We start from the raw sequence: 25,495 nt of genomic DNA, 5'->3' as shown, positions 1-25,495 counted from the left end.
GACCATGAAGACATCCTCAGACAAGCGCTGGCTCTTCGGCTTTGAAACGGAGATGATCACCGGCCCCTAGAGTCGGAAATGACTAGCACGCACGTGCGGGGGAACCTTTACCTTTACCTAGTTATTTTTTCCAAAGAGCATGTAAACTACTAGTGTTTATTTAACATTGTCATTTTATATTTTATTTTTTACATGCCTAGCACCAGTTAGACTTTTTTTTTACAACAAATAAATGGTATTAGCATCTTTTAAATTTAGCAATTTTCATTGCCGGTCATATTGATATGCCATTCAATACAGATCCAGTGTTCCAAAAACATATATTTTTGTCACCATGCATACTATACTTTGATCACAGATCTTGGCTTAATCATTGGTCATATAATCAGGACAAAAGAGGTGGTAATCTCACAGCTATATTCTGTGTCTTCATGATGCTTCCTTGCAAAGGAAAGAAAATGGACCTGCTGTAGATCAGTTGCTAAGGAGCATTTTGCACAACAGTGTCAATTGAGGCGGTAAAATACTTCATATTACTTTATCTCCTATTGGGGTATTTAAGAATTAAGAATAATTTAGAAGTCTTTACTCATACAATTCATGGTAGACTGGGTCATCAGAATAATAGAATAACAGAGTTGGGAGGGACCTTGGAGGTCTTATAATCCAACCTGCTGCTGAAACAAGAGACCCTATACCATTTCAGACAAATAGCTGTCCAATATTTTCTTTAGAACCTACAGTAACCAAGCACCCACAATTTCTGAAGGCAAGCTGTTCCACTGAGTAACTATTCTGCCAGGAAATTTCTCCTTATTTCTATGTTGGTTCTCTTCCTGATCCATCCATTTCTTCTTGTCCTACCCTCAGATGCTTTGAAGAATAGGTTGACCCCCTCTTTGTGGCAGCACCTCAAATTTTGGAACGCTGCTATCATGTCACCCCTAGTCTTTCTTTTCATTAAACTAGACATACCCAGTTCCTGCAATATGTTTTCGCCTCCAGCCCCCTAATCATCTTGTTGCTCTTCTCTGCACTATTTGTAGAATCTTTTTTATATTGTGACAACCAAAACAAGATGCAATGTTCCAAGTGTGGTCTTATCAAGGCATTATAAGGTGCTATTGACATCAGAAAGGATAGTTCTCTTTTTTCTTTTCTTAGCAGAATATTTGTATTCTTTTGACCATATTCTATGAATTGGTATATAGTGCACAAATAAGGAATTGAAGCAAACAATCCATGCTTATAAAACTTCATATCTTCATATAAAGTGGACCTTTGATTTCTTAGACAAGACATGCAGAAATACATTACATTATAAATATAATTAAAAAACTGTTATAAGCTGCTCAGAATTGCCTTGAAACATGAGATGGGCGGCAAACAAATTTGGTAAATAAATAAAATAGAAACACGTTATTGAAAATTAGCTTCTGGTAAACTGATTCTTCCCAGTTGTTATTGTTACATAACAGTACTGGCAATGTGACTTTTTTTAGTTATAATTTCCAGCCTTTTGCTAATATGGCACATTTAAAAAGCAACTTTCTTAGGGTTGTTTTATGATTGTTCTGGGTGTAGATCTACTTTCATGGTTGTGTGATAAATGATTCTTAACAAACTGGAAAAACAGGAATAAGCCTGTTCTTTCCTCTTCTTTTTCCAGCTGTATTTTTCCCCCCAATGTTCCTGGTATTTGTCAATACAGGGTTAACTATCTGACATATGTTTCTAAATCTGTAAACAGCTTTTTTAAAAAAATGCTTTGTAGAATATGCTCTCACTTGCTTCAGTACTTTTTCTCTTTACTTGAAAATTGGTTTTCTCACAGAATACACATGCTTGACAAAAATGGTCAAATGCACAGATGTTTGACAATTGAAAGTAATAAATGGAAAAAAATCTAAAAAGGAAGAGAAAAAAACTAATGTGCAGGAATAAAAAAAGATGAAATATGTAGGGTTAGCTGTTAGCTTTGCAAAGAAGTGGTAAAACCTGATTTCAATAAAACTGTACAACTTGCATACCAATTTTGCAAGGTATAGGCAAATAGAGCAGGCTACACTGATTCTGGAATGTTCTTGTCAAAACTAGTTGTTCTCCAGGTCAGAGAATGTTTAGCTACCATCTAAGTCCTAAATAATGGTTAATAGTGACTGCTGATCCTCAAGTTAATTTCCACATTGGCTAAAGACACATTGTTTTCATGGAAGTACATATATCTTGGGATCGTAGATATGTCCATGCAGTTTTCTTTTTAATATGTAGTAATTTAAAATAACTGAAAACCTATTATTTGGTGCATGAGGTGCTGTATGTTAAACTACTTTTCTTTTAATGGAATTTTTTCTAAATTATGGTTGTTGTTTCATGCTACTTTCACACCAGAGAGAAGTGTTTACCATTTTAGAAGTATGCCCCTCCCGGATAGTGGAAAGTCATTCCCTATATTTTAATTGAAGTTGGTTATCCATTTCATTCAGTATTTCCTATTATTGTCAATACCAGCAGACATTTTTCAATAGAATTGCTACTTATCTTCTGTTATCATTAAAAAAATGGAGGTCCCAGATATTGAATCGGGGATCTTCTACATCAGGGGTGTTAAACTCAATTTCATTGAGGACCGCATCAGCATTGCGGTTGCCCTCAAGGGGCCGGGTGGGTATGGCCAGGGTGGGCATGGCCTACTGGGTGGGCGTGGCTAGATTGTGTATGGCCTACTGGGTGGGCATGGCCAGCTCTACATCGTTCACATCAAGGGTACCTATGGGCCAGGGCCAAGGCAGTGGGGGCCGTTCCCTCACTGTTTCCAGGATGGCTTCGCGGGCCACATGAAACCACTTCACGGGCCGGATCCAGCCCCCGGGCCTTGTGTTTGACATGTCTGTTCTACATGTTGACCACGTGCTCTTCCTTTCAGAGTTTATACAAAATAGGCAGTGACAATTCTGGTATGATTTTTCAACCGTATGTTTTCCTTCTGGGTCTGCCATGATTGCAATCTTCAGCCAGGCTCTTTTCACCTTTACTTACTTTCCTATCCATGTATTAACTAAGTCTGAACCTGCTTAGCTTCCAAATCCAGACATAGTCAGTTATTTGCTGCCACCTTCTGAAACACCACATTGTGGGCAAGACAAGGCTCCAGCCCCCTCCACCCCATTTTGATTTTAAAATACAAGTTTAGATAATGCCTACACTGGATGCATTAAGAAAATGCCATCCCTATCCCATACCAGTCTTTGTAATCCTCTCAATTATATCCATTTTTGTATATAAAAGATGCTTTGAATTGTCTATTTTCATACATGATACATGTCAATATTCTGCATAGAGAGTGAAAGACAATTTTTAATTGAATTTATATTGTAGGCTTCCTTGGATTTTTTATTATTATATTGTAAATGCAAGAAATGCATTAAAAAAATAAGGCTTGTTACATGTGCTATTGATGATTATATCCTTGAATCCAGTGCTATACGAATAATGAATAATGAATGGCTTGATTGTCTTTCATGTTATCTGCCCATTATATATATTCTCATTCAAGTACAGCCTTAAATCTAGCCATGGAAAATGTAAACAACAGTGCATTTGTTGCAAAATATATCTGAATTGTAGCAACACATCCCTTGGAAGGTATACTCCACCTTGTATGAGAGATATAAGAGAATTCTGTGGATATTTATGTAGTAATGAATGTTATAAAAACGTATTTCAAATAAAATGTCTATTTTTAAAAAACTGAGGGAAAGGAACAAAAAGGCTAGTAGAAATATATAAAACAAGAAATTAAATTGTATATACATCTTAAGACAATATTGGTCATGTTTACTGCTGGGTAAAGAAAAATGATAGAGCAAGTTTTCTTTCTGACAATTGGTTTTACACCAGAGGTCCCCAATCTATGGGCTACAGCCCTCTACTGGCCTGTGGCCTCTTGGCCACCGGACTGTGTGAGTGGCTGGCCAGTACGTACGTATGCATGTATGTGTGCACTCACACACCCCTTGTGCCAGCGGCAGCGTTGCCACAAGCCTCGCTCTGGCACTAGCAGCCTCATTTGCAGAGTGTGCATGCTCACAGCCCCATTTGCGTGTACACACATGCAGCCACTTTTGCATGTGTGTGCATGCGTGCATAAATGTACCTTCCCCTCCCTTTCCCACCGGGCTGCCAAACCAGAAAGGTTGGGGACCCTGCTTTACACCATGGAGGGTAGTTTTTTATGAGCTCAGTATATGATTATGCAACATGTAGAGTTAACACATTGATGCTAAAAGTAAAGTTGGGTTTGCATTTTGTTTTCCAAATGTTTGCTATCTTTTCTGATAACTTTGTAACTTCTGTGTTCCAAGAATTTTTGTTTGATTTCATCTTATCCTTTATCCAGCATAATATTGTTAACTAGAAATGTATATTTTCCATAAAACCAAGTTACAGTAATGTTCTGTCCTTGAATTATGTACAAGTATGTCATTCTGTGTCCCTCTGTGTGTACTTGATAGTGTGAAGGGTTACAGGAGGGAGTCGACAACTCCACATGTGAATTAATGTCATTCATACACCCTGTGGAAATGACTTTTGAAATGCATATAATCTCAAACATGCAAATTAGAAGCTTGCTTCACCCTGTTTAATATGAATGATAGCTTCTGAATAGCTATTATTACATGCCACATTTCAGCAATTATGTTGTTCCCAGTTTGTCGTGCCAAAAAAAAAAAGAAAAGGCAAAATCCACATGCAGTAAGGAAAAGGTAGTAAATCCCACCCCTTCTTCTTCTGTTCCTTTTGCTTTCAAACTTGCTGACTACTTGTCTGATCAGTTTCAAGTGTGGGCTTTGTGCCTCATGTAATCTAGAAAACAGCAGTCTTGAAGGAAGCATGAATACTGTTTCCTTTATAGAGGAAGAAAATGAAAAAAAAAATCCCAGTCTGTCTTTTTGTCTGTTTTTTAATGCTGTTAGTTTGATTCTAGACTTCTGAACGTAATTACAATAGCAGAAATTATTCATTGATTATCACTCAAAATTGGTGATAATCCGTTGAAAGCAATTGGCATTTCCTCCTCAGATGATATTACCTAGTTGAGTAATGAAATGTTTGCAAGAAAATAACCCAGCTCAGAGAGCACTGAGGACCCCACAGTTCAACCCTGAGCTACAAATTTTCTATCTCTTCCTTAAATTTCAGTTTGCTAGATTACCGAAATACTTTGAATACATATTTGAGCCTGCTTTTATTTTGTAGATGAATAACTCATTTTAGTAGCGGTAGAGGAAAATACTGGTCATGATTTGAAAACACTTTCAAGAGTTTCAACTTCAGAACATAAAGAGCAGCACCTTGCAAGGACTTCTTTGAAGCTCCCTTCTCTTCCAGCCTTCCTATATTAAAGACATACTGGTACCAAATGCTGGGACTATCCAGAGACGATTCTTATGATAGGCAAGCCTTGCTGGCAATTTGCTCAGCAAGTAACCATTTCAGATTCGTGTTCATCTCATGATACTGACTGTGGTTTGAGCTGAGGGCAAAGCACAGAAATTACTTTCAAAATTATTTGTTTGACTGTCTGGGACCAATAAAAGTAAAATTTCCAAATTTCTTCTGCACTGTATTTTGCATTTAAGGATCTGGGTATTTTTGCTTTGGTGAGAAGGGAGTGGGAGAAATGTTAAGTTGTTATTGTCCAACCGTTTAGGAAAGCTTTATCTTTCCCAAGATCATGCATTCGAACTGGGAAGTGTATTGCCTCATCCCAAGCAGGGGAGAGGACGCTGAGCTTGTCGATCAGAAGGTCGGCAGTTTGGCGGGTCGAATCCCAAGTGCCGCGTAACAGAGTGAGCGCCTGTTACTCGTCCCAGCTTCTGCCAACCTAGCAGTTCGAAAGCATGTAAAAATGCAAGTAGAAAAATAGGGACCACTACGGTGGGAAGGTAACAGCGTTCCGTGTGCTTTTGGCGTCCAGTCATGCCGGCCACATGACCACGGAGACGTCCTCAGACAAGCGCTGGCTCTTCGGCTTTGAAATGGAGATGAGCACCGGCCCCTAGAGTCCGAAACGACTAGCACACATGTGTGGGGGAACCTTTACCTTTTAAGCAGGGGAGAACAGCAAGACCTTATGGATCTTGCAGTAATGAAGATTGTTGTCTGTGTACAGAGCTAACTGAGAGAAGGAATTGATGATTGGGAATTTATATTCTCATTTTACCATGGGGGGTGGGGCAGCATAAGGGCAGGCAAGTTTGCTTTTTGTTTCTCTTCATTCTAAGCCCTAATGTAGTTGAGAGGAAGGATCGACACATAGAGAAATGAATTCCTCCATTCCTCCCCCTCCTTCCTAGTTTTTAAAAGTTGTAATGGAGACTATCCTTTTACAATTTAGAGGTTTTTAATGGGAAAATACATAAAACCTTATTGGCACTATTTAATGTTAAAATTAAAATTGGATGATATTCTGAACCTTTCTATAAAGGGTGGGAGTAGAATTACTCTGTTACTATATTGGAGAATTCAAGTATGACTGTCTTTCCTAATAATTAACTCACATGACATGGTGTGCTAATGGTTTTGAAGAAGTGAGCAGTCTTTCCCACTGTTAACCTCTTTATGCTGTTTAAGTACTTTCTTGCAATTTTTGAGTAGAGAGGTGTTGAGAGCCAGTGTGATATAATGGTGAAATGTTGGACTGTGACTGGGAAGACCTAAACTCAAGTTTGGTTTCAGCCATGGAAACACTCTGGTGAGTTTGGACATGTCACATTCTCTCAGCCCAACCCACTGAATAGAATTGATCCTTGAGGTCAGAGGAATTGGAGCAGAGAATCCTGTGTAAGCAGCTTTGAGCTCAATGAGGAAAAGTGGGATACATATTTAACAAATAAATGAACATCTTTATGTCCTGTGTCTGGAAGAATCATGTATCTTTGGTCATAATTGTGTGTGCGCTTGCGTGTTTGTTTCTCTCCTGATTCTTTGTCTTCACAAACATTTTGTGATGTAGAAAATGTAAACTCTCAGCTTTCCTAACTATTTTCCTCTCCAGTTGTGTTGGCATGCAGTTCTTATCTTCACTAGCACAGTCATAGTTGCATATTATGGTAGCTATAGGTAAATATATCTGCTGACACCATATGAGGAATCTTCTTCTGTATTTGGAACAGTTTCTCACAGTTTCTTTTAACCTAACATTTTTAATATAGCATTGCTTGTCTCTAATAAAAACTTTGAATTAGAAAGCTGGAGCAACATTTTTCATGATAGATGATTTCCCAGCTTTATTCATTTACTTTCACTGTCTCTGCCCAGCATCCTTCCTGCAAAGTGTTACTAATATGAGAGTTCTGAAGCTCCTTTTACAATAGTTTCCTAACTACCTGATAGTGTCTATGAAGACACCATGCGTGCTTTCAGATATGTGTGTGTGTATTCTTTCAAATCAGTGTTTTGCTTCTAGAGACTGTCCCTGCAGTTTTCTTGGCAAGTTTTTGGATGCGGTTTGCCACTCACTTCTTCCTAGGGCTGTGAGAGAGACAGACTGGCCCAAGATCACTTAGCTGGCTAAGATAGAACTAGAACTCACAGCTTCCCATCTTCTAGCCTCATGGCTTCTACCCACCACACCAATTTGGCTCTTCCTAATTTGAATACTGTCTACAAATAGGACTTTTTAGGAAATTTGTTGGACAAATGTTAGGTTACCTACAGATGCTTTCGATCAAGCACTTTCTCACTGGTTTACATCCAGAAGTGTTCCTGTATAAAGAATGAAGGCAAATATACATTTCCCAGGATCCAGTCTGGGTCAGTCACTGGGACCAGAGGTTTAGTCTTCCGAGTTTTCAGACTCATGCTGGAGCCCATCCTCGGGGAACTTCCCTCTCACAGAATTTGTACTTTGGGCTATACTATGGGTAATATTTATGTGGTGCCTGGTTATGTGTAGCTTTTTAGTTGTTGATTGGGTTATTGTTGGCTGGTTATTAAGTTGTTGGCTCTTGTTTCCTTGTGCTGTCACATCCTTTGCTCTTAAGTACCTGATAAGGGGATGGTAAATCAGCACTCCTGTTGACTGACAAGGGGCATGTTTCCCAAGCTTCAACCATTTTCCTAGCTATTTTTGTACCCGCTCAGCCAACAATCTTAGTAGCTGTGAAATTGAATGTATGCCCTTGTTTGTTGCAATGTTCCTGTACAATTTGCACATATCAGTAGTTGTGCATTACTGCCTGTTTTGTTAACAATGCTTGAACACAATGCAAATGAACAACACTCTGTCTCTATTAATTTGGATTGAGAAGTTGGGTTTTATCTGTAAGATCTCATGAGGTAGTGGTTCTCATTGTATTATACTACTGCTATATAAATTGCCCAGTTCTTGCTGTATGTACTTCAAGAGCAGATTATTACCCAATGTAGATAATTTAGTATGCTGAATGCTGAAGTGGGGATATTGGTGTGTGTGCTTGACTGAAATATTTTATGATACCCTTGTTAATTATAATAGATGTTATATTGTCTAACATTCTATTGAAAGATTTGTGCAGCATTTGCACTTAAAACATTTCTTTATATTTCCTTATACATGGATATTGGCTAGTTTTGTCTTTAACACCTTTATTTTATTAATAAAATTATATAGCCACCTAGCTGGCTGGTGCATAACAATAATATAATAATAATTGCTTCTTGGTGACATAGGATTATACAAGTTATAGAAAAGAAAGAAAAAGAAAAGATAGGAATAAAATTCATGTTCAATAATACACATGATATTTGCTTGGTATTTGTTAAGTAGTACTATATAAAAGGGGCAGAATTTTTCCAAAGATAAAGTTTTTGAACCATCTTCTTGCTTTCCGGTGAAATTGCCATTTCTTCAAACAATTTTTGTGGTGACTGGAGAGCTAGGTAAAAGACTCCACAATATAATGATTAAACTGAGAGCATCATCAATTCACACTTACATGTTTATTGTACAATTTGCTATACCTCTGTCAAAGAACTTTATACAAGGGAGAGGTTTCTTGATATCGGAATGGGACAGCTTGCCACGGTCAACTCATCATAGCCAATTCATCATGGCCAATTTGCCACAGCCAACTCACTGTAGCCAACTTATTGCAGGACAATTTCCAACAGCCAACTTGCCAAGGGACAACTCTCTATGGGACAATTCCACAATTTAATTTAATTATTTAAAATAATTAAAAATATATATTTTAATTTTTGTTATTTACATTTCATTTTGTTCCTTATTTTGCATCCTTTCTTTAATGACACTATTCCATCATTTCTTTGATTTTAGTATCACTTTTGTCCTGTGGCAGGTTGGCCACAACGAGTTGGCCATGGTGAGTTGTCCATAGCAAGTTGTCCTAAACACTCGTGACATCACTGTCTTCCATCTGTAACAGTCCTGAATTTCCCTTTCTTATTTGACTGGTAATGTTGGCATTCATGGCCTTGTTTTATTAGTTTTATTATCACAGAAGTAGTACACCAGAAATTATTTAACCAGGATAGGAATATATAATCTGGTTATAAATTCAATAATAGCAAATGGGTCAAAAACCTATATTTTAAACACAAAAATAGTCAGTATATAAATCTTATTCTCTGAAATACAACTGCAAATCTCCTTTGCAAAGAGGATAAAGGAATAAAACATCACCTATTAGAATGCTATCCTCAAGCATAATTTGGAACCTGCAGCTCATATCTTTGCTTAGATATCTTGTTACTTCTTTCTTTATAAAGGTGCTGCTAGCAAGTCATGATGGTTGAATCAGCCTCAGAGACAATACGTTCTACTCCTTCCAGTCAAAATGGTGTCAGCAGCCTAAACAATCCGACTGATGGAGGAGGAGGAGGTGGAGGAGGTGGAGGAGGATGTGGAAGAGAGGGAGGAGCCAGTGGAGAAACCAATGGAGAAATGAGCCCAGTGGAACTCCTCCATTTTCAGCAGCAGCAGGTACTGTGGACTTGATTTTTTCATTTTCTTTCTTTCTTTCTTCTCTCTCTCATTTCCCTTCAGTTAAGTAGGTCTTAACTTTAGGAATATTTCCCTCTTCTTTTCTTTGACTTCTGTGCTGCTGTGCTGCTGTGCTTTCCATCAGAAAGATGGAATTGCAGATAATGGAAATGCAAATAGAAAAGTTATAAATCAGGTGAATAGCCTGGAGATGGTAGGTCTCACGTTATATTTGGTGTTTTTTTTTTGCATTCATAAACATGTTACTTCTGGGTAAGAAGAATCATTCTCATCATGACACTTCTTTGTTGGTGTGGTGATGTTTTTAACATAATCATTCATCCATGGGGCTATTTGAGTGCATCTCCTTACTAAGAAATCTTGCTAAGATTTCAGGATTTAAGATACAAACCTGGTGCAAGTTGTTCCCCTATGTAGTTCAGAAACCACATGTGGGCATCCTTAGAAATACTGCTTTGGTGACAAAATAAAAACATTTGAAATGGCCATAAACACTAGAAATATTCCAACACTTCCTACATTTTTTATTTATAAAAGGAGTTGTCAGTTTAGTTACGTGTTTATGCTCTCTATCCCTGTGCTTGGTTTCATTAAAACTATTGTTCAACTGTTAACTCTTGTGCTTCTTCAGTTTGTTTTATAAATACCGTTTGAACAATGGCTTCAAACAAATTTTGCAAAAACAAAATTGTAAAGTGTAAAGTTTTTTTCATTTCAGTTACTATAGTCAATAACTTAATAAGCATTCATTAGTACATATTTGAATAATTATTCTATAGGTGAAGACGTGAGCAAACATTAATTTGAAATGGTACTTCATGTTTCAAAAAGCAGTGAAAATAAACACGTTAGTAATAGCCTATCCTAACATCTGATGTAATGTAACACATCAAGAAAACATGCATGTAAACATATTGCATCTCTAAATCCTGTTCGCTGTCATAATCTGATATTTGTGTTCCCTCCACCATCCAAGTCTTATATTTCTTTATTTATTTTTAGATAGCTGTGTATTGTTGTTATGCAGAGGCAGTTAAAAAGTTCATGAACATCTAATTGCCTTACTTTGAAGACTTATTAACTATAGAGTTGAGAGCACTTCACTTGTAAATGTGATATTGTATGTTTGTGTGTGTGCATAACCACCCATCTTCCTCCTTCCCACTTCCCCAATTTCCTACTTGCTCAATTTACCATTTGAATAAAATGAAAGAGAAGGCTGTCCCCAAAGAAAATTGCCAAATAACTGCAGATTCCACCAATAGAAAATGCTACCTGTCATCTCAACCATTCAAAGCAGTACAGTGAGCAACTTCTGCTTGCAGCAAAAATGTTGTAATGCAACAGTTGTGTAATTTGGTGTAGTTGCAGCCAGATAAGGTCCAGGCAAAATCTTCCAAAAGGATTTAAAGATTATTTGAATAACTTGCAATTAGAAAACTTCTGTTCATTAGCAGAGTCACTGGTGGCATCACAAACAATAAACATATCAAAACATCCACGTATGTACCTAGGGCATCATAAATATAATAATTTGCCATTTCCAATGGCTAATTTTAACAGTGTGGGATATTTTTAAACACAGTTGGGGAGGTATAGTTAAAGTTCCCTTATCCTGCAGCTATATTAAGTACATAAAAATGGACCAAGTATCATTTGCATTCATTGTTTCTTATTGGAATTCTTAAGAGGGACAGTTTGCTTGCTTGCTGTTTGTCCATATATCCATCCATCCATTTACCCTCTTCTCTCCAAGCCAAAGGATTCTAATAGCAGTTGACAGTGAATGCCTGTCAATGTAGTTCTGCATTACGCAACTGTATGTGGTTGTTACATTGCTGTGTATGAGTTGTTTTGTATGCTGACGACTTCTGTTAATTTTGCTTTGCCTGGACATTTGAAAATGGCAGTCCCAGTGATTCTAGAACTGTTTGTGAAGTAATATGTACTTGCTACATTGTTTATTAGGCATTCGATAACATTGGACCTGAAAACCTGGCTCTTTGATCTGTTTGGTCCAGACTGTGGGGTTGTTAATTTAACTGGGTTTTAGATTTACTCTTGGGGCTTGAATTTAATTTAATTGTTTTAATTGATTTTAATTTTTGGTATTTCATGGTTTTAACTGCCCTGTAAACCGCCCTGAGTCCTACGGGAATAGGGTGGTATACAAATTCAATAAAATAAATAAATAAATAAATTCCCAAGCAAAGTGTTCTGCTTACCAAGCATAACTTCATCTTATCTATCATAGTGAGAGTGTAATCAATCAAGAAATAGTTGGTAAAATTTTCAAATACATAGATAACTTATGGCTTAGTTAGATAATTAGTATCTACATATAGAAATGCACTTAAATATGTCATCCAGTTGATTCTTCTGTTAGCTGACTCTGCAGTTGTCTTCAAAACTGTAGTTAAAGAATACTCATCATAGTTTCTCAATGCATTGAACTGAAGTTGCAGACTTCTATTCTTGGGACTGATTCACTTTAGCATTCTTATTAATAAATTGTAGAAAGAAGGAGAGGGATTGCTTATCAAATTTGCAGATAATACAAAACTGGATGAGTAGTTTAAAACAGAGGTCCCAACCCCTGGGCAGTGGCCTACTACCGGACCTTGAGCCTTTCAGAACTGGGCCATGGAACTGGCAGGTGAGCACTTGCGCACGTGCATAATACCATCCAGTTATAGGGTGTAAAAGAAGTGATTTGTTAGTAATGTATATGAAACGTATATTGGAATTATTTATTCTCTCACTCAATAGCCTGTTTTTATTTCAATCAGCAGAATGGCACTGCTGCCAACCCCCCCCCACACCCCAACCACATTTTTGTTGCATGAATAGTTATGGCTGCCTGGTGCACATGTGTGTGCAGAGCTCAACTTGCGTGAGTGGCACAAGCAGTGAGCCAGTTCCCCTCTCCCCACCGCTGGGCCACCAAGTTGTGAAGGCTGGGGACCGCTGCCTTAAAGAGACCTCAGAAATGAGAAAAAAATAATGTGGCCTCTTTGCTTTTAGAAGCAAAAGGCCATGTTGCTTTATAAAGAGGTCTTGAAGAAGTGCTTCGCACAGATTTCTATCAAAGCACCTCAGTTGTTTGAAACCTTACATTGAGATTGTATATACTTTTATCAAATAATCAAATAATTATTCATTTGCTCCTATCTACAATCTCTTGCTCTTCAATTACCTAGGCTTATAATAAATCACTTTATAGTTCCATCTTGTAGTTATTGGTTTTTTAGATCAGCTTTATGGGCTATGTCATAAATCCCTACTATCCCCAGTTTGAAAGATTGACTATACCGTGCTTCTGTAAGTTCCATTTGCTCACAAGAAATTCAAATAATTGTCTAGTGGGATTAAATCATTATGCTACTTTTGATTCCTCCCCTGATCTTTGCCCTACAAAAACATGATATATATTTTTTAAAAAGCATATGTTTTCTAATGTATTATACCTTTGACCCAAATTTTAGGCAGATCTTGTCAGGATATTTTTTTGTGTGAATTCAAAAGTGCACAAAGGGAGTTTTCGCTCTCAAAATGTGCATTTACCCATGATCAGAAATGATGTGCGTGCATGTGTGTGTATATATATTTCTCTATAGCTCTATCTCTGTCTCTAGTTCTATCTCTAGCCCAGGAATGACATCAGAACTCTCTTTCCAGAAGAGTGCAGTGTTAGGACTAGCTTAAGATACTGAACAGAATCCTCAAAATCCCAGGCCTCTGGTAGAAGATGTGAGGTCGAGGAAGCACATACTCCACATAGGGCTGAGAAGGGATTTTTTTAAAATCAACAATGCAATATGCTTGGACTGCAGCCTGTATTATTTTTGATATGTTCTTTTAAATAAAGAAGTATGTACATATCTTGCTACGTTTGCTGCCTAGAAAAGAAAAGTGTAGGAACTACAAGGATTTTTCTGCTTGCATTTTTATTTTTTCTTGGACATTTAGGTATGTATTTAAGGATACAGGTGGACATAGTATTTACACAGTAACTGCCCAGATGTGTCTGAATATGTATGCATATATAAATACATGCTAGTTAGCTCTAAAATAAGTGAAGGGTCCTTGGTGCTTCTGAACTTGGTTGTTTTCTTGCAGATGTTTCATTACCCAAACTAGGTAACATCATCAAGGCTAGTCATTTCTAAAATAAGTTTAAGAAAACATAATATGTCCTCCTGATTTACTAAATAAAGCGATGAGTTGAACCATATTGGAGATTGCCTCCCTAAGCCATACATATTAGTGTCAGAGCTATAAAATTGTCTATGATACTTTAATCGCTAACACTATAAGTTCATTACCTGATTAACAACCGTTTCTTATTAAGTCAAGCCTCTGTTTTCCTGATCTGAAAGGAAATTGTGTGCGTCCTGCTTTTTGGAATCACCCTGCAGAATGATAGAGATGCACTTCCCTCTCCTGTCGCAGATGTGTTTGTGCTTGTGGCTTTAGTAAAGTCTGTCTTAATAATGTCTAGAATCTCGGCACTGTAATTCAATTAATTACTTTGTAGGCTCTATTTCACTAGGGGTCTAAGTACTGCAGTCTCAACGAGCAGAAAGTCCTTTACTGAGAGGGGTGCTGATTGGTTGGGCCATTAAAGTTCACAGAAGAAAAATTATGTCATGTTTACACAATGCCTCTCCCAATCAATGTGGGAATTGCCAGATATTTCCAAACAAGAGCTTATACTATGATATAGTTTGACTTGATGTTGTACTGTGCATGCCAAAGATGTTCAGCCTCACCATGTACCACTCAGAGGCAACATATACTATGTTTATGTATTTATTACACTTATTTGTATAGGGTTACACAAAGATCTGTGGTGCAGTTATTTTGAAAAGGTGCTTATGAAACATTCAATTAGATTAGTTAGCCATTGGATTTTTGGATTCCATAGGAACTGGCCAAGTGGATGATAGTTCTCTCCAAATTTCTTTTTATTTATAAATTATGTCTTTTTGAAAATATAAGCAATTGTATTAATTTTAAATGCTTTTTCTGTTTATAAGATGGCTTGTCTACCTGTTCAAAGTAAGCGCAGAAATATGTTTGCTTCCCTTCCTTTTCTCTGCAGCATACTTAGCATCATTCACTGTATCTTATTAGGCAGATATTTCTTTCTTTAATTTATATGCCCCCCCATCTCACTAGCCAAAGCAACTCTAGGCGGCTTACAGTGCCATAAAATCATAAATACAAAAGTATTGAAATCAACTAATAAAGACTAAAAACTAAGAGCATGGATAGTAGTAGCCTCTTGTCTTGTCAGTCCACCAACCACCTCCAGCATAATGCTCTCCCATCGAGGCCCCAAGTCAACCATCAGAGCCAAGATTTTAAGGCTCTTCCAGAAGGCCAAATTGGTTGTGCTAGATCTCACTTCTGGTGGCAAGATGTTCCAGAGGTCGGGGCCACAGCAGAAAAGACTCTTCTCATAGACCCCACAGTCTGAAATTCCTTGACCAACGAGGTCTGTAGAAAGCCTAACATATGTCCCTCAAAAAGTGCTCTAAAGGCAAGGAAAGTGAAAGTTGCTTGAAAATGGGTACGCTATTACGCTATAGGTACGCTATTATGGTGGGATCAGACTGAACAAGATACATTTGGACAGGATTGTTGCAATTTATGTAATGTTCCCTACTCCTTTCTTGTATTGGAAGCATTGTAATGATTGTTGCTATCACTATGGGCAATATTAACTGCAGTTTAATTTCCCCCCCCTTAGATGCAAGGATCATAGTATTGTCTCCATAGTACAGGGGGGAAAAATGCTCAGCCTATATCTTCTCTTTGTAGAATGCATTGAGATATGAAATAGGTGTGCTAAATAATATGGAGGTTTTATGCATTTTTAAGAAGAATAATGTGAAAAATGTGCCTATTGAAAATGTGTATGTTTTTTAACAAAATGTTATGTGATTTGTAGCATTCTGAGGGCTGTACAACTCTACGTGGAGTATAAGTTATCCATGCCTCCAATATAGTTGAATGAAGTGATAGAAGTGATAGAAGAAATGAATATTCTTTAATGTCCTTTACTTTCTCAGAAAAAGGCAGATCTAGCAAAGATAGTCGCTTAAGTCTATCCTTCCATTTATGTAACTTAACTGTAAAAGGAGGCTGTAGACATATGTATGTGTGCACAACACACACGGACACTTGGAATTGTTATCCCAAATAATGTTTGCTTTCACTTAAATGCATTCTCTGATGCTGTATATAATTAACCTGTGGAACTCACCAGTGCGAGACAGTACTTGAAGGCAGAGGAAGTTTTGAACACAGATGGCATCTGCAGTGACAATAGCTCAGATGAGAATCATTGGTGCCATCAATCTTCATGCTTCAGGAAACAAGCTGAGCAGCAGCTGGGGTCAGTAATAAATGTCCCCATCTATAGAGTTTTGCACAATTAGGTACTTCATGAAGGATTTACACTTTCTCGAGAAGTATCCCATGTCTGCCCCTGCTTAAAAGGGTAACCTAGCCATAAGCTTGTTCCTGTCTGACAGCTTCTGTCTCTTCCTTGTGCTTGAGGCCTCAGTACACTTTACCTCAATGCTTTTTCAATGCTTTTTCCTTTTGAACCCTAATCCTCAGGAGGAGGAAGGAGAAAAAGAAAAAAAAGGACTATAAGGAAGACTGCAAGGGAAATATTAGTTTATCTTCAGGTATTGGGCCAGTGCAAAATGCAGTGTTTTTTTAAATCATTTTTTAAAAAAAATTTCTGTGCTATAAGATGAAAGAAAATTTGTTTTGAATAATTTCTCTCTGAGGATAAATAGCTCATACCACTAAATGAGGAAATTTTTCTGGTATAGGATTGAATGTAATTTAATTTGGTTTCATTTGGAGAGATACAATGTCAATGCATCATGGGTTGTGTGTATAAAGTTCTTGATCACATTCACTGATGACAGTTTCTCTTAACTTGGTCTTCGCCAACCTAATACATTTGATAAGTGGGAACGTCACTTGTAGAATAATCTAGCCAGCATGGGTAATGTTGAGAATTCATTAAGGTAGAGAAGATGCTCAAGTTGTGACTATATCTTCTGACTACTTAATGAGCATTCTGGAACCATGAGCTTAAATGTATCAATATAAATGGTGGCACATTGGTTAGAATGCAGCATTCCAGGGCAGTTCTGCCGACTGCCAGCAGTTCAATCCTGACTGGCTCAGGGTTGACTCAGCCTTCCATCCTTTCGAGATTGGTAAAATGAGAATTCAGATTGTTGGGGGGGGGGCAATACACTGACTCTATAACTGCTTAGAGAGGGCTATAAAGCCCTATGAAGTGGTATATAAGCCTAAGTGCTATTACAATTGCTAATTACTTGGAAGGTAGGCTGTCCAAAAAATCATATACCCTATGAAAGTGCAAAACAATAGAAATGATATTTCAGAAATGTTTAATATTGCATGGAGGGTGGCAGGACACAACATCTGAATGGAACTTAGTGTCTCACAAATATACTGCATGTGCTATGTTGAACTGATACTGTTGGAATGAAAGTGTTAGCTGTGATTCTTCAAGATGGCAACAAATAATAATACCTTGACAAGCTATATATCAATGTGATGATAGATGGTCACCAATGCTAGCATCATTCATTTGCTTCCATCTGCCTTCTAAAATTAGGAAAAAGTATTTATTCCAGCTTAATTTGCTGTTACAGCATGGATAACTGCATGTGCAAGTTAAAATGCTAATAGCTATGAAAGTATTCTAATCCTTTCTTTCGGTTGAAGAAGACAGTCTGAACAAAGATGTCTCAGGCATCCTAAGCTCTTGAAGTGTCTGGAAGGGAAACATTCACCTGTTTGCTAAGCAGAGTATGCTGTAACAATTTTAGCTATTTGAATTATAGTGGACCCATTCACATAACATAATTATTGCATATACACAACATTGTGTGTTTCTGGCTTCACAGTCTCATCCAACTGTCTAACCAATAAGGAGAAACATTCCTTAGTCACAAATCCAGTTGAGCAACTTGTAGCCCCTGTGCACTAAAACTACTGATATATATATGTTTGTTCTTCAGTAACAATAAAAACCACAATCCTTGGAGTTCAAATCAGTCCTGTGTCTACTATCATACTTACTACTTCTGGTGACAGCAAGGTGGATTTCCCCAAACACAAGTGTACCGGGCCACCACTACAATCCCTTCACCAGATTGATCAATGCATAATCCTTGTTTCCAATATCAAAAATATTGTGTGGAAGCTGCCCACAATTCCATAAACCACCTACACATCTCATATATCTGATGAGTTGATTATGGAATACATTATGTTGACCAACTATTCTTACATAGAGCTGCTCTGGGCAATGTGATATATAGATTTAGTCTGCAGTATCCAATATGTGGCAATCATAACTTTATCGTAAAGCATGTTAGTTGAATTAATGCTTCTTGTCTCAGTGCATAGTCTCTGGCTTACATTATTGAATTAAATTGTTTTTGCAGATGAGCATTCAGTAATGCATCCTATCATTTTTTTAGAGGGAGAAATTGTCAAATTCCTTGCAAGTGGTAATATATTTTTACAAAATAATTGAACATCTGGCCTAGGACAAAACAATTATACAACCTGTGAAAGATGTATACCAACTATCTTTCTATAAAGCGACAAAGTTGATTTGCTCAAGCCACAGTAAAGGCACTTCTGCAGATGCTGGCTAGGTGTCCTGTCCAGATGGTGATTGCCATGGCCCCTGATTGGTGGATTCCCCTGCTTCTTTACTCCTCTCACCTGGTCTGGAAAATCAAGCACCATTCAAGCATCATTCACCAGTCTTTAAACATGTGGTTTCCACTTTTAGACCCCTTTCATTAACTCCCCCATATTTGTGTCATCTTCCTTATATTGTGTATGCTGGTGAACTAGTCTTTTGAAAAAAGGAAAGACCACAATTTTCCCATTCTTCACTTGGGCTGGAAGGGTTCAGCTGTCCTTTACGAGATTGCCTGCTTAGAAAAGGGCATGCAGGCTGGCAGCCCAGGACAGAATGCCAAGGCTTGAAGGCATTTGCTCCACAAAGCATAGAAGCCAAGCAGAGTGGAGGCGTTTGCTGATAATAAAATGAAGGACAGTGGGTGGATCACTCAGTACTATTTTTGAAAGCAGAAGTAAAAAAAAATGCCACTTTTGATGCAGAACAAGAAAAAGCAAGTATAGGTTGCTTCAGCAGTGGGCTGTAGTGAAGAAGAGGGCAAGCTAAGGATGACATTATGCATTACTGCTCTTATCTTCATGTTTGAGGAAGCAGTGTGGAGGAGCCCTAAATGCTGAAGCAGTGAATCTCTGGCTTTTAGATTGCTGGTTAATCTGAAACGTGATTTTTTGATCTTTTGGTAATTTGTGCTTTTTGTATCAAATACATAAATAATCTGCAGACTGAAATCAGTTGATAAAGATATTGTGAAGACGCCTGTTCCAAGTACGGAGTTTAAAAGAACCCTTTAGTTAATATAGAAAGGAATTTTGTTGTGATTATTCCAACTGTTGTACAGGTATAACATGTTCTCTCCACCTCTTGCCAGGCAGACAAAGTGCCCAACTCCTGAGCTTATGGTAAACAAGGTCTGGAAACGTGAGCTGGGCTGTGGAGTAATGAGGTGACAGAAAGAGAGAGAGATAAACAGAGAGAGTCAGAAGTCAGGCATCTGACAGGAGTTTAGACTGAAACAAACAGCATTGGCAAGAGAGCACACGTCACTTTTGAACAAGACAGAGTGTCTGTTTCCATGCAACGGGCAGAACTGAAGAGCTTGTTTAAACAGAGATGAAAGGAGCAGGGAGACGGGCTGACCTGTAGCCAGTGCATGGTCCTGATGTTAGAAAAAAGGAAGAGAGATGTAAGGAAAAGAAGAGAGTTGCTGAATCCTAATTCAGAGTGTTTTTTAAAAAAATCTGGGATAGGTAAGTAATCACCTTGAGAATTCCATGCAGAGGTATCGGGAAGTTTGGGCTGTTTCATCAATTTAACAAAGAGGAAAGTAGAACCAGTACTATATGATTTAAACACCTCTGTTGCTAAATCTCTGCCCTCAGACTGACAAAGAGCACAGCTACTTGGTACCTAGGGGAAGAGTATTTGAACCCAAAATCAGAAATCAAATGTTTGGGGAATTTCTTTTTTTGCTACTGGTGGTTATTTCCCACTTCTGGACTTCTGGACTCATAAGTCTAGTTAGTTTTCTGTATCTTCTGAAAACTTGTCAGTTTATCAGACTTTTTAGCCTCGTATTCCTGCTGTTTATGGCATGTCTCTTAGCTTTTCATCTTTGTTTTTCCTACTGCCTTTCTCTATCCACCTTGCCCTTTCTAATTTAATGCAGGATGGTCTCTAAGGAAACATTAAATATTGCATGCAGCTGTTAAAAAAGCAGAAACAGTTATTTTATGTTCTGCGTTTTACTAGGAATCTATAGTCAAGACCTGTGTTTGTGTTTATTAACTGTAGAGCAATTTGAAATTGAAAGTACTTTTATAAGTAATAGTACATTTGTATAATAACAGGTACATTTGTGTAATAATTTGTATAATAACAATGTTCTTATGTAGATACGTTGCTAGAATACATTAGGACTCTGACTACCTTTGAAAGAGTTATTTTGGACCACATGGGAGCATGAATACAGTTCTTGTCTGTGACTCATTAAAACAGTCATGTCTGTTTCCAGAATTGTGTGGTTTCATCAAATATGTCTCCTGCTTTCCCTTTGCAGATACTTAAAAAAAATGTTTGCTTGAATGACTCATATATAGATGCCGCATTCTTACTCCTGCACATTCTGAAGCTTTGCATAGTCCTTTATAGATATTATCACTTGCCCAGATAAGCTACCAAAACATATATAGTGGTGCTAAGGAATGTTTTAAAATGCTTCTTCCCACATTTCCTATCCAGGTACCTAGATTATACAGATTAATGTTTGAATCTGAAATAGTAGTGCTACATGAACAAGTTTCTTATGCAATAAAAAAGTATTATATATATAAAGCTTCTACAAGTAACCTTAGTACACAGTAAAGCTTTTCAGCAATCTGCATCAGCAAATAGATCTAAATTGATCCTTCACAAATTGTGGAAGCTGAAACTAAAATATTGAATTCTCAAATCTCAGTAGAGATTTAGTTGGGCTCCTAAGCACATTATTAAAGAAATACGTACATGTGTTTTGCCACCGCAACCTAGATCAAGGGTTGTGCTTTTGTTGGAGAACTCTGGGTTCATTTATGCTCCTTACACTGGTTCATTTAAGTGTTTTTTTAATAGGAAATATGTTTTAGGACTTCTTACATTCTGAAAGACCAGGGGTCAAGAGCCCTTGATTGTAAGCAACCCAGATCTGAAATATAGCTCCAACAATGTGCTCTGGCATGTCTTGTTCATTTGAATTGTGTTCACTTTTAAAGTAATTGTGGAATGTCTATTTATAGCCCCACTTGGTGTCTTAGTTCACAAGGGTCAGTATACCTGCAATCTAAAAGCCAGTTTAGTATACTGTACACATACAGTTCTGTTGTAATTCTGCTCTGAAATGTCTTCAGGGAATGGGGAGAACAACTCTTATCTCTTTCCAAGGATGAAAGTATTAAATGCAACTTCCAGAAAGGCTTCTGCAGAACTTGTCTGAGAATGGGAAGAACAGAGGAATCACTTCCCAGCTTTCTCTAGCAAATTTGATGGTGTTAGGAAAAAAAACGCTTAAGTTTCAATGGTGGGGCCCAGTTGAAAAATGTCCTGAGATTCAATAGCATGCACTTACTTTGTGGCAAAGGTCATGGGAGGTGAAAGGTCAGTCAGGGTCATGGGAGGGTTGCCTAGCATCTGGGAACTCCCACAGTGGTTGCTGTGGGAACACTGAGAGACCTCCAGTGTGCTAACATCCTGTAACGAGATTCAGAAGAGCTCCAATCTTTATACAATAATGAGTTTTTAACTTGGGGTAAGTCTACCCCTCCAGAACCATGTCCTCAAATGCAGATCCCTTTAATCTTTGGGAAAGGACGGGTGGATAACTGCAGAGACTGCAAAGTGAAAAACAAGGCAACATGGTGAAAAGTAACTCACTCCCTTGCTCAAAACAACAGGATTGACGAGGGTAAGAATATAACCCTGAGTAGCAGGCTTAGGACAGAATTATGCTCTTGACTTCCCTAGGAGCCTTTGATAAGAACATCTGGAGAAAGATTAACTCTTCAGAAACCTATTGCTTTTCTCCTGTATTTGCTTGACAGTATGATCAGTCTGGTAACTAGAATTCTGACACAAATGTCCTCTCTGCTGGAATGGACAGACTAACCATGCTGTAAAGCCAATGTTTATCATCTGGCTTTGAACTAAATTTTGTTTCAGTGTGTCTGGGATATTTGTAACTATTACCATGATCCTTTTTCTCTCAAAGCAAGGATCTCTGCCAGATGTCTGCAGGCACAAGTAAACCTATATCATAAGGCAATTAAGTAATGCTGTGAAAACTATACTTTATAGTGAATTATATTTGACAATTGTTTTCTGTCTCTATTCTGCTGAAGCAACACTTGAAAATCTCTGACAAAGTACAGAGTAAGTTGTGAGAAAGAGGCTGCATCTTGTTTTCATATCCTGACCTTGAAGGTGGGCTAATAATTTTCTTCTATGCAGTATTCCCCTCTCTCTACATATCTTTTAAAGCAGAAATCTGCCAGTCTATATTTGGTATAGATTTGGCCTTCTGATGGACTAACTACATTAGTAAGTATTGAGTTTTTAAATTCTGCAAAACCATCATTTGTTCCATTAATTGTTTTAAAAAACTAAGTGCCAGCTCAGGTGTTGCTAATTTCAAAACAAATTAATAATTGCAGTGATGTAATGATATTGAAATGTTTCAATAAATTGTATATTTAATATAGTTTCCTAGGGTTTTGAAAGATTAGGAACATGTTTTCTCACACAACAAATGATTTCTAATTTAGTGAATCCATAGTACACATTTGTTGGAAATGTATTGTGGATAATTAGGAGGACAGTTCCAAAGTGAGCATCTTTTGCCTTTTCTACCTTTAAACCTTTGATGTAGTAGTAGCAGAATAGAAATGAAAAGTAGGATACCAGGTGATTCTTTCTCTATTCTGTACCATGAAAAAAGAAGTTGATGGGATGGGAATGATACATTCAACAACATTCAGAAGGTGTAAAATAAATCAGAGGATGGATAGTGAAATGGTTATTCAAAGACATCTATGGGGAACAAAATGATGGAAACATTTCACCATACTAACACAAGATTGAAAATAGGAAGTTTTATGAAATCATGTTAAATATACAATTTATGTATATTTAAGCTGAATTGTTGTCTGGAAGGCTTCTTTCGAACTATAGTTAGTTCATCTGAGGATGAATAGAGGAATACATAGAAAGTTAGCTCTTGATTCTCCAAACAAATAATGTTTGGTATGATTGGTAATCTGAGACTTTTTTTTAGCTTTTAATCTGAAGTATAAAATTGCATTTAAAATAAAAACAGAAATGAGAAGATATTTTATTATGGACATTGACACCTCCCCCTCAAACTAGGCAACAATAAAGCATTCTACGACATACTTTTTTCATTAAATAGGAAACAAACTAGTTACTTTTTATACTGCATGTATCGCCACGGTATAATGAAACATTTGAAAATGGTTGAAGTACATGGTTAGCTGACAATAGTTGACTATTATTATCACTATTTGCTAATCCTGCAAAGATTCTAGAAAGTATTTGTTCAGGGAAAAGTTTGAAAAAAAAATAAGTATTTTTAAAAGAAGTAAAAAACAGAATAACAACAAAATAGCAGAGTTGGAAGGGACCTTGGAGGTCTTCTAGTCCAACCCACTGATCAAGCAGGAAACCCTATGCCATATCAGACAAATGATGGTCTAATCAATGGTCACAAATGTAGAGGCATCATGGGAGCACAGAAAGATCTTTCTTAATTGATGATGTCATAGATATTACCCATTAAGTGCCCCTAGCAACTGTACTCCAGATTACACTTAGTAACTGCACAGCAATAGCAATGCTAACTGGTAGGGGAGAATGTCATTTATTCTGCAATCCTAAAGCAAGAATATAGTATTCAAAATAGATCTAGGTGGGATGTTGTGACATAGAGAAATGAAGCTAAAGAATCTAGAGAGTTAGGACAGACTTATCCTTAAGATTTTTTATTAGTTTTTTAATTTTTTTTAATTAGTCTGGCAGGCAGACAAGAGAAATAGCAGTTCCTTGCTAAGCCTTACCTCCATGGCCACTTATCTAGAAAGCTCAAGAAGAAGCAGGTAATCAACTAATTACTTCAGGGCAATTAGATGCTGGTTAGATTAGTGGAAAAGAATACTAAGAACCATTGATTGGTTGCTAAAAAAAGAATATAATACAAAATGTAAAAATACTTTCTTTTTGCAATTTTGAAAAGAAGAAAACATTCTAAAGTCTAATCTTTGCTCTTAATCTATATATTTTAATGACAACTTATATTTGATGATGTAAGTTTTCCACTACAGGAGATAACTGGATAGAATAAAGACCTATTTATTTGAACAAGCCGGCCTGGCCTGATGGGGGATGTGTTGGGGTTTTTTATTGTGGTTTTTTTTTACATTATTATTTATTGTTTTAGCTTGGGCTCTGTATTTAATTCTCTTTTTAACTTTTGTACCTTGTATTTTATATGTGCCCTGTTCACCGCCCTGAGTCCTTTGGGAGAAGGGCGGTATACAAATATAATAAACTAAACTAAACTAAACTAATAAGAGTGTGTGAATCTGTCTATATTGTTATATATATGTGTGTGTGTGTCAAATGTTAACTATTTAGATTACCTTGCTAGGCCCCAAACATGGGGCAAATCTTTATTTCCTGTTTTCAGCCTATCTTGAAGGCCATCGAACAGGCAGTAGTCACACCGGACAGCTCATATATTTGTGTAAATTACTAACAAAGAATTAAGGGAGACTGAAATGCATTTCTAACTTATTAGTTTTCATCAGTCAGCCATACCCTTCTGAGATTCGAACCTGGGCTGATTGCACATTAGGCAGTTGTTTTTACCTCTTGAGCCACAGGATCTCTCTCACTTTGTTAGCTTCTGCAAGGGGAGATATGTGTCAAATGTTAACTATTTAGATTACCTTGCTAGGCCCCAAACATGGGGCAAATCTTTATTTCCTGTTTTCAGCCTATCTTGAAGGCCATCGAACAGGCAGTAGTCACACCGGACAGCTCATATATTTGTGTAAATTACTAACAAAGAATTAAGGGAGACTGAAATGCATTTCTAACTTATTAGTTAGGGCCTAGCAAGGCAAAGAAGGAAGCTGAAGCCACCAGCCTGAGGATGACGGATGGGATTCCGTCGAAACGTTGCTCCTACACCTTCAACTCTACGCGGGGAAAAACCTGAATGA

General features: G+C 37.3%; 1 protein-coding gene across 3 annotated transcripts in view; it reads left to right on the top strand.

The window, feature by feature from the left end:
* The window catches only part of FOXP4 (forkhead box P4), a 183,560-nt gene that overhangs the window by 40,264 nt on the left and 117,801 nt on the right, over window positions 1-25,495 (top strand). For all 3 annotated transcript variants that reach the window (XM_083359853.1, XM_083359855.1, XM_083359854.1), the window contains one exon: window positions 9,775-9,988. In XM_083359853.1, the coding sequence (XP_083215979.1) occupies window positions 9,791-9,988 (198 nt within the window). In that variant the 5' untranslated portion in view covers window positions 9,775-9,790. The remainder of the gene's footprint in view (window positions 1-9,774; window positions 9,989-25,495) is intronic.

The sequence above is a fragment of the Vipera ursinii genome, assembly GCF_947247035.1.
Source record: "Vipera ursinii genome assembly, chromosome: 3".
NCBI classification, from domain to species: domain Eukaryota; kingdom Metazoa; phylum Chordata; class Lepidosauria; order Squamata; family Viperidae; genus Vipera; species Vipera ursinii.
Note: the sequence above shows the minus strand (reverse complement) of the source record. Positions and strands in the feature narration are given on the sequence as shown.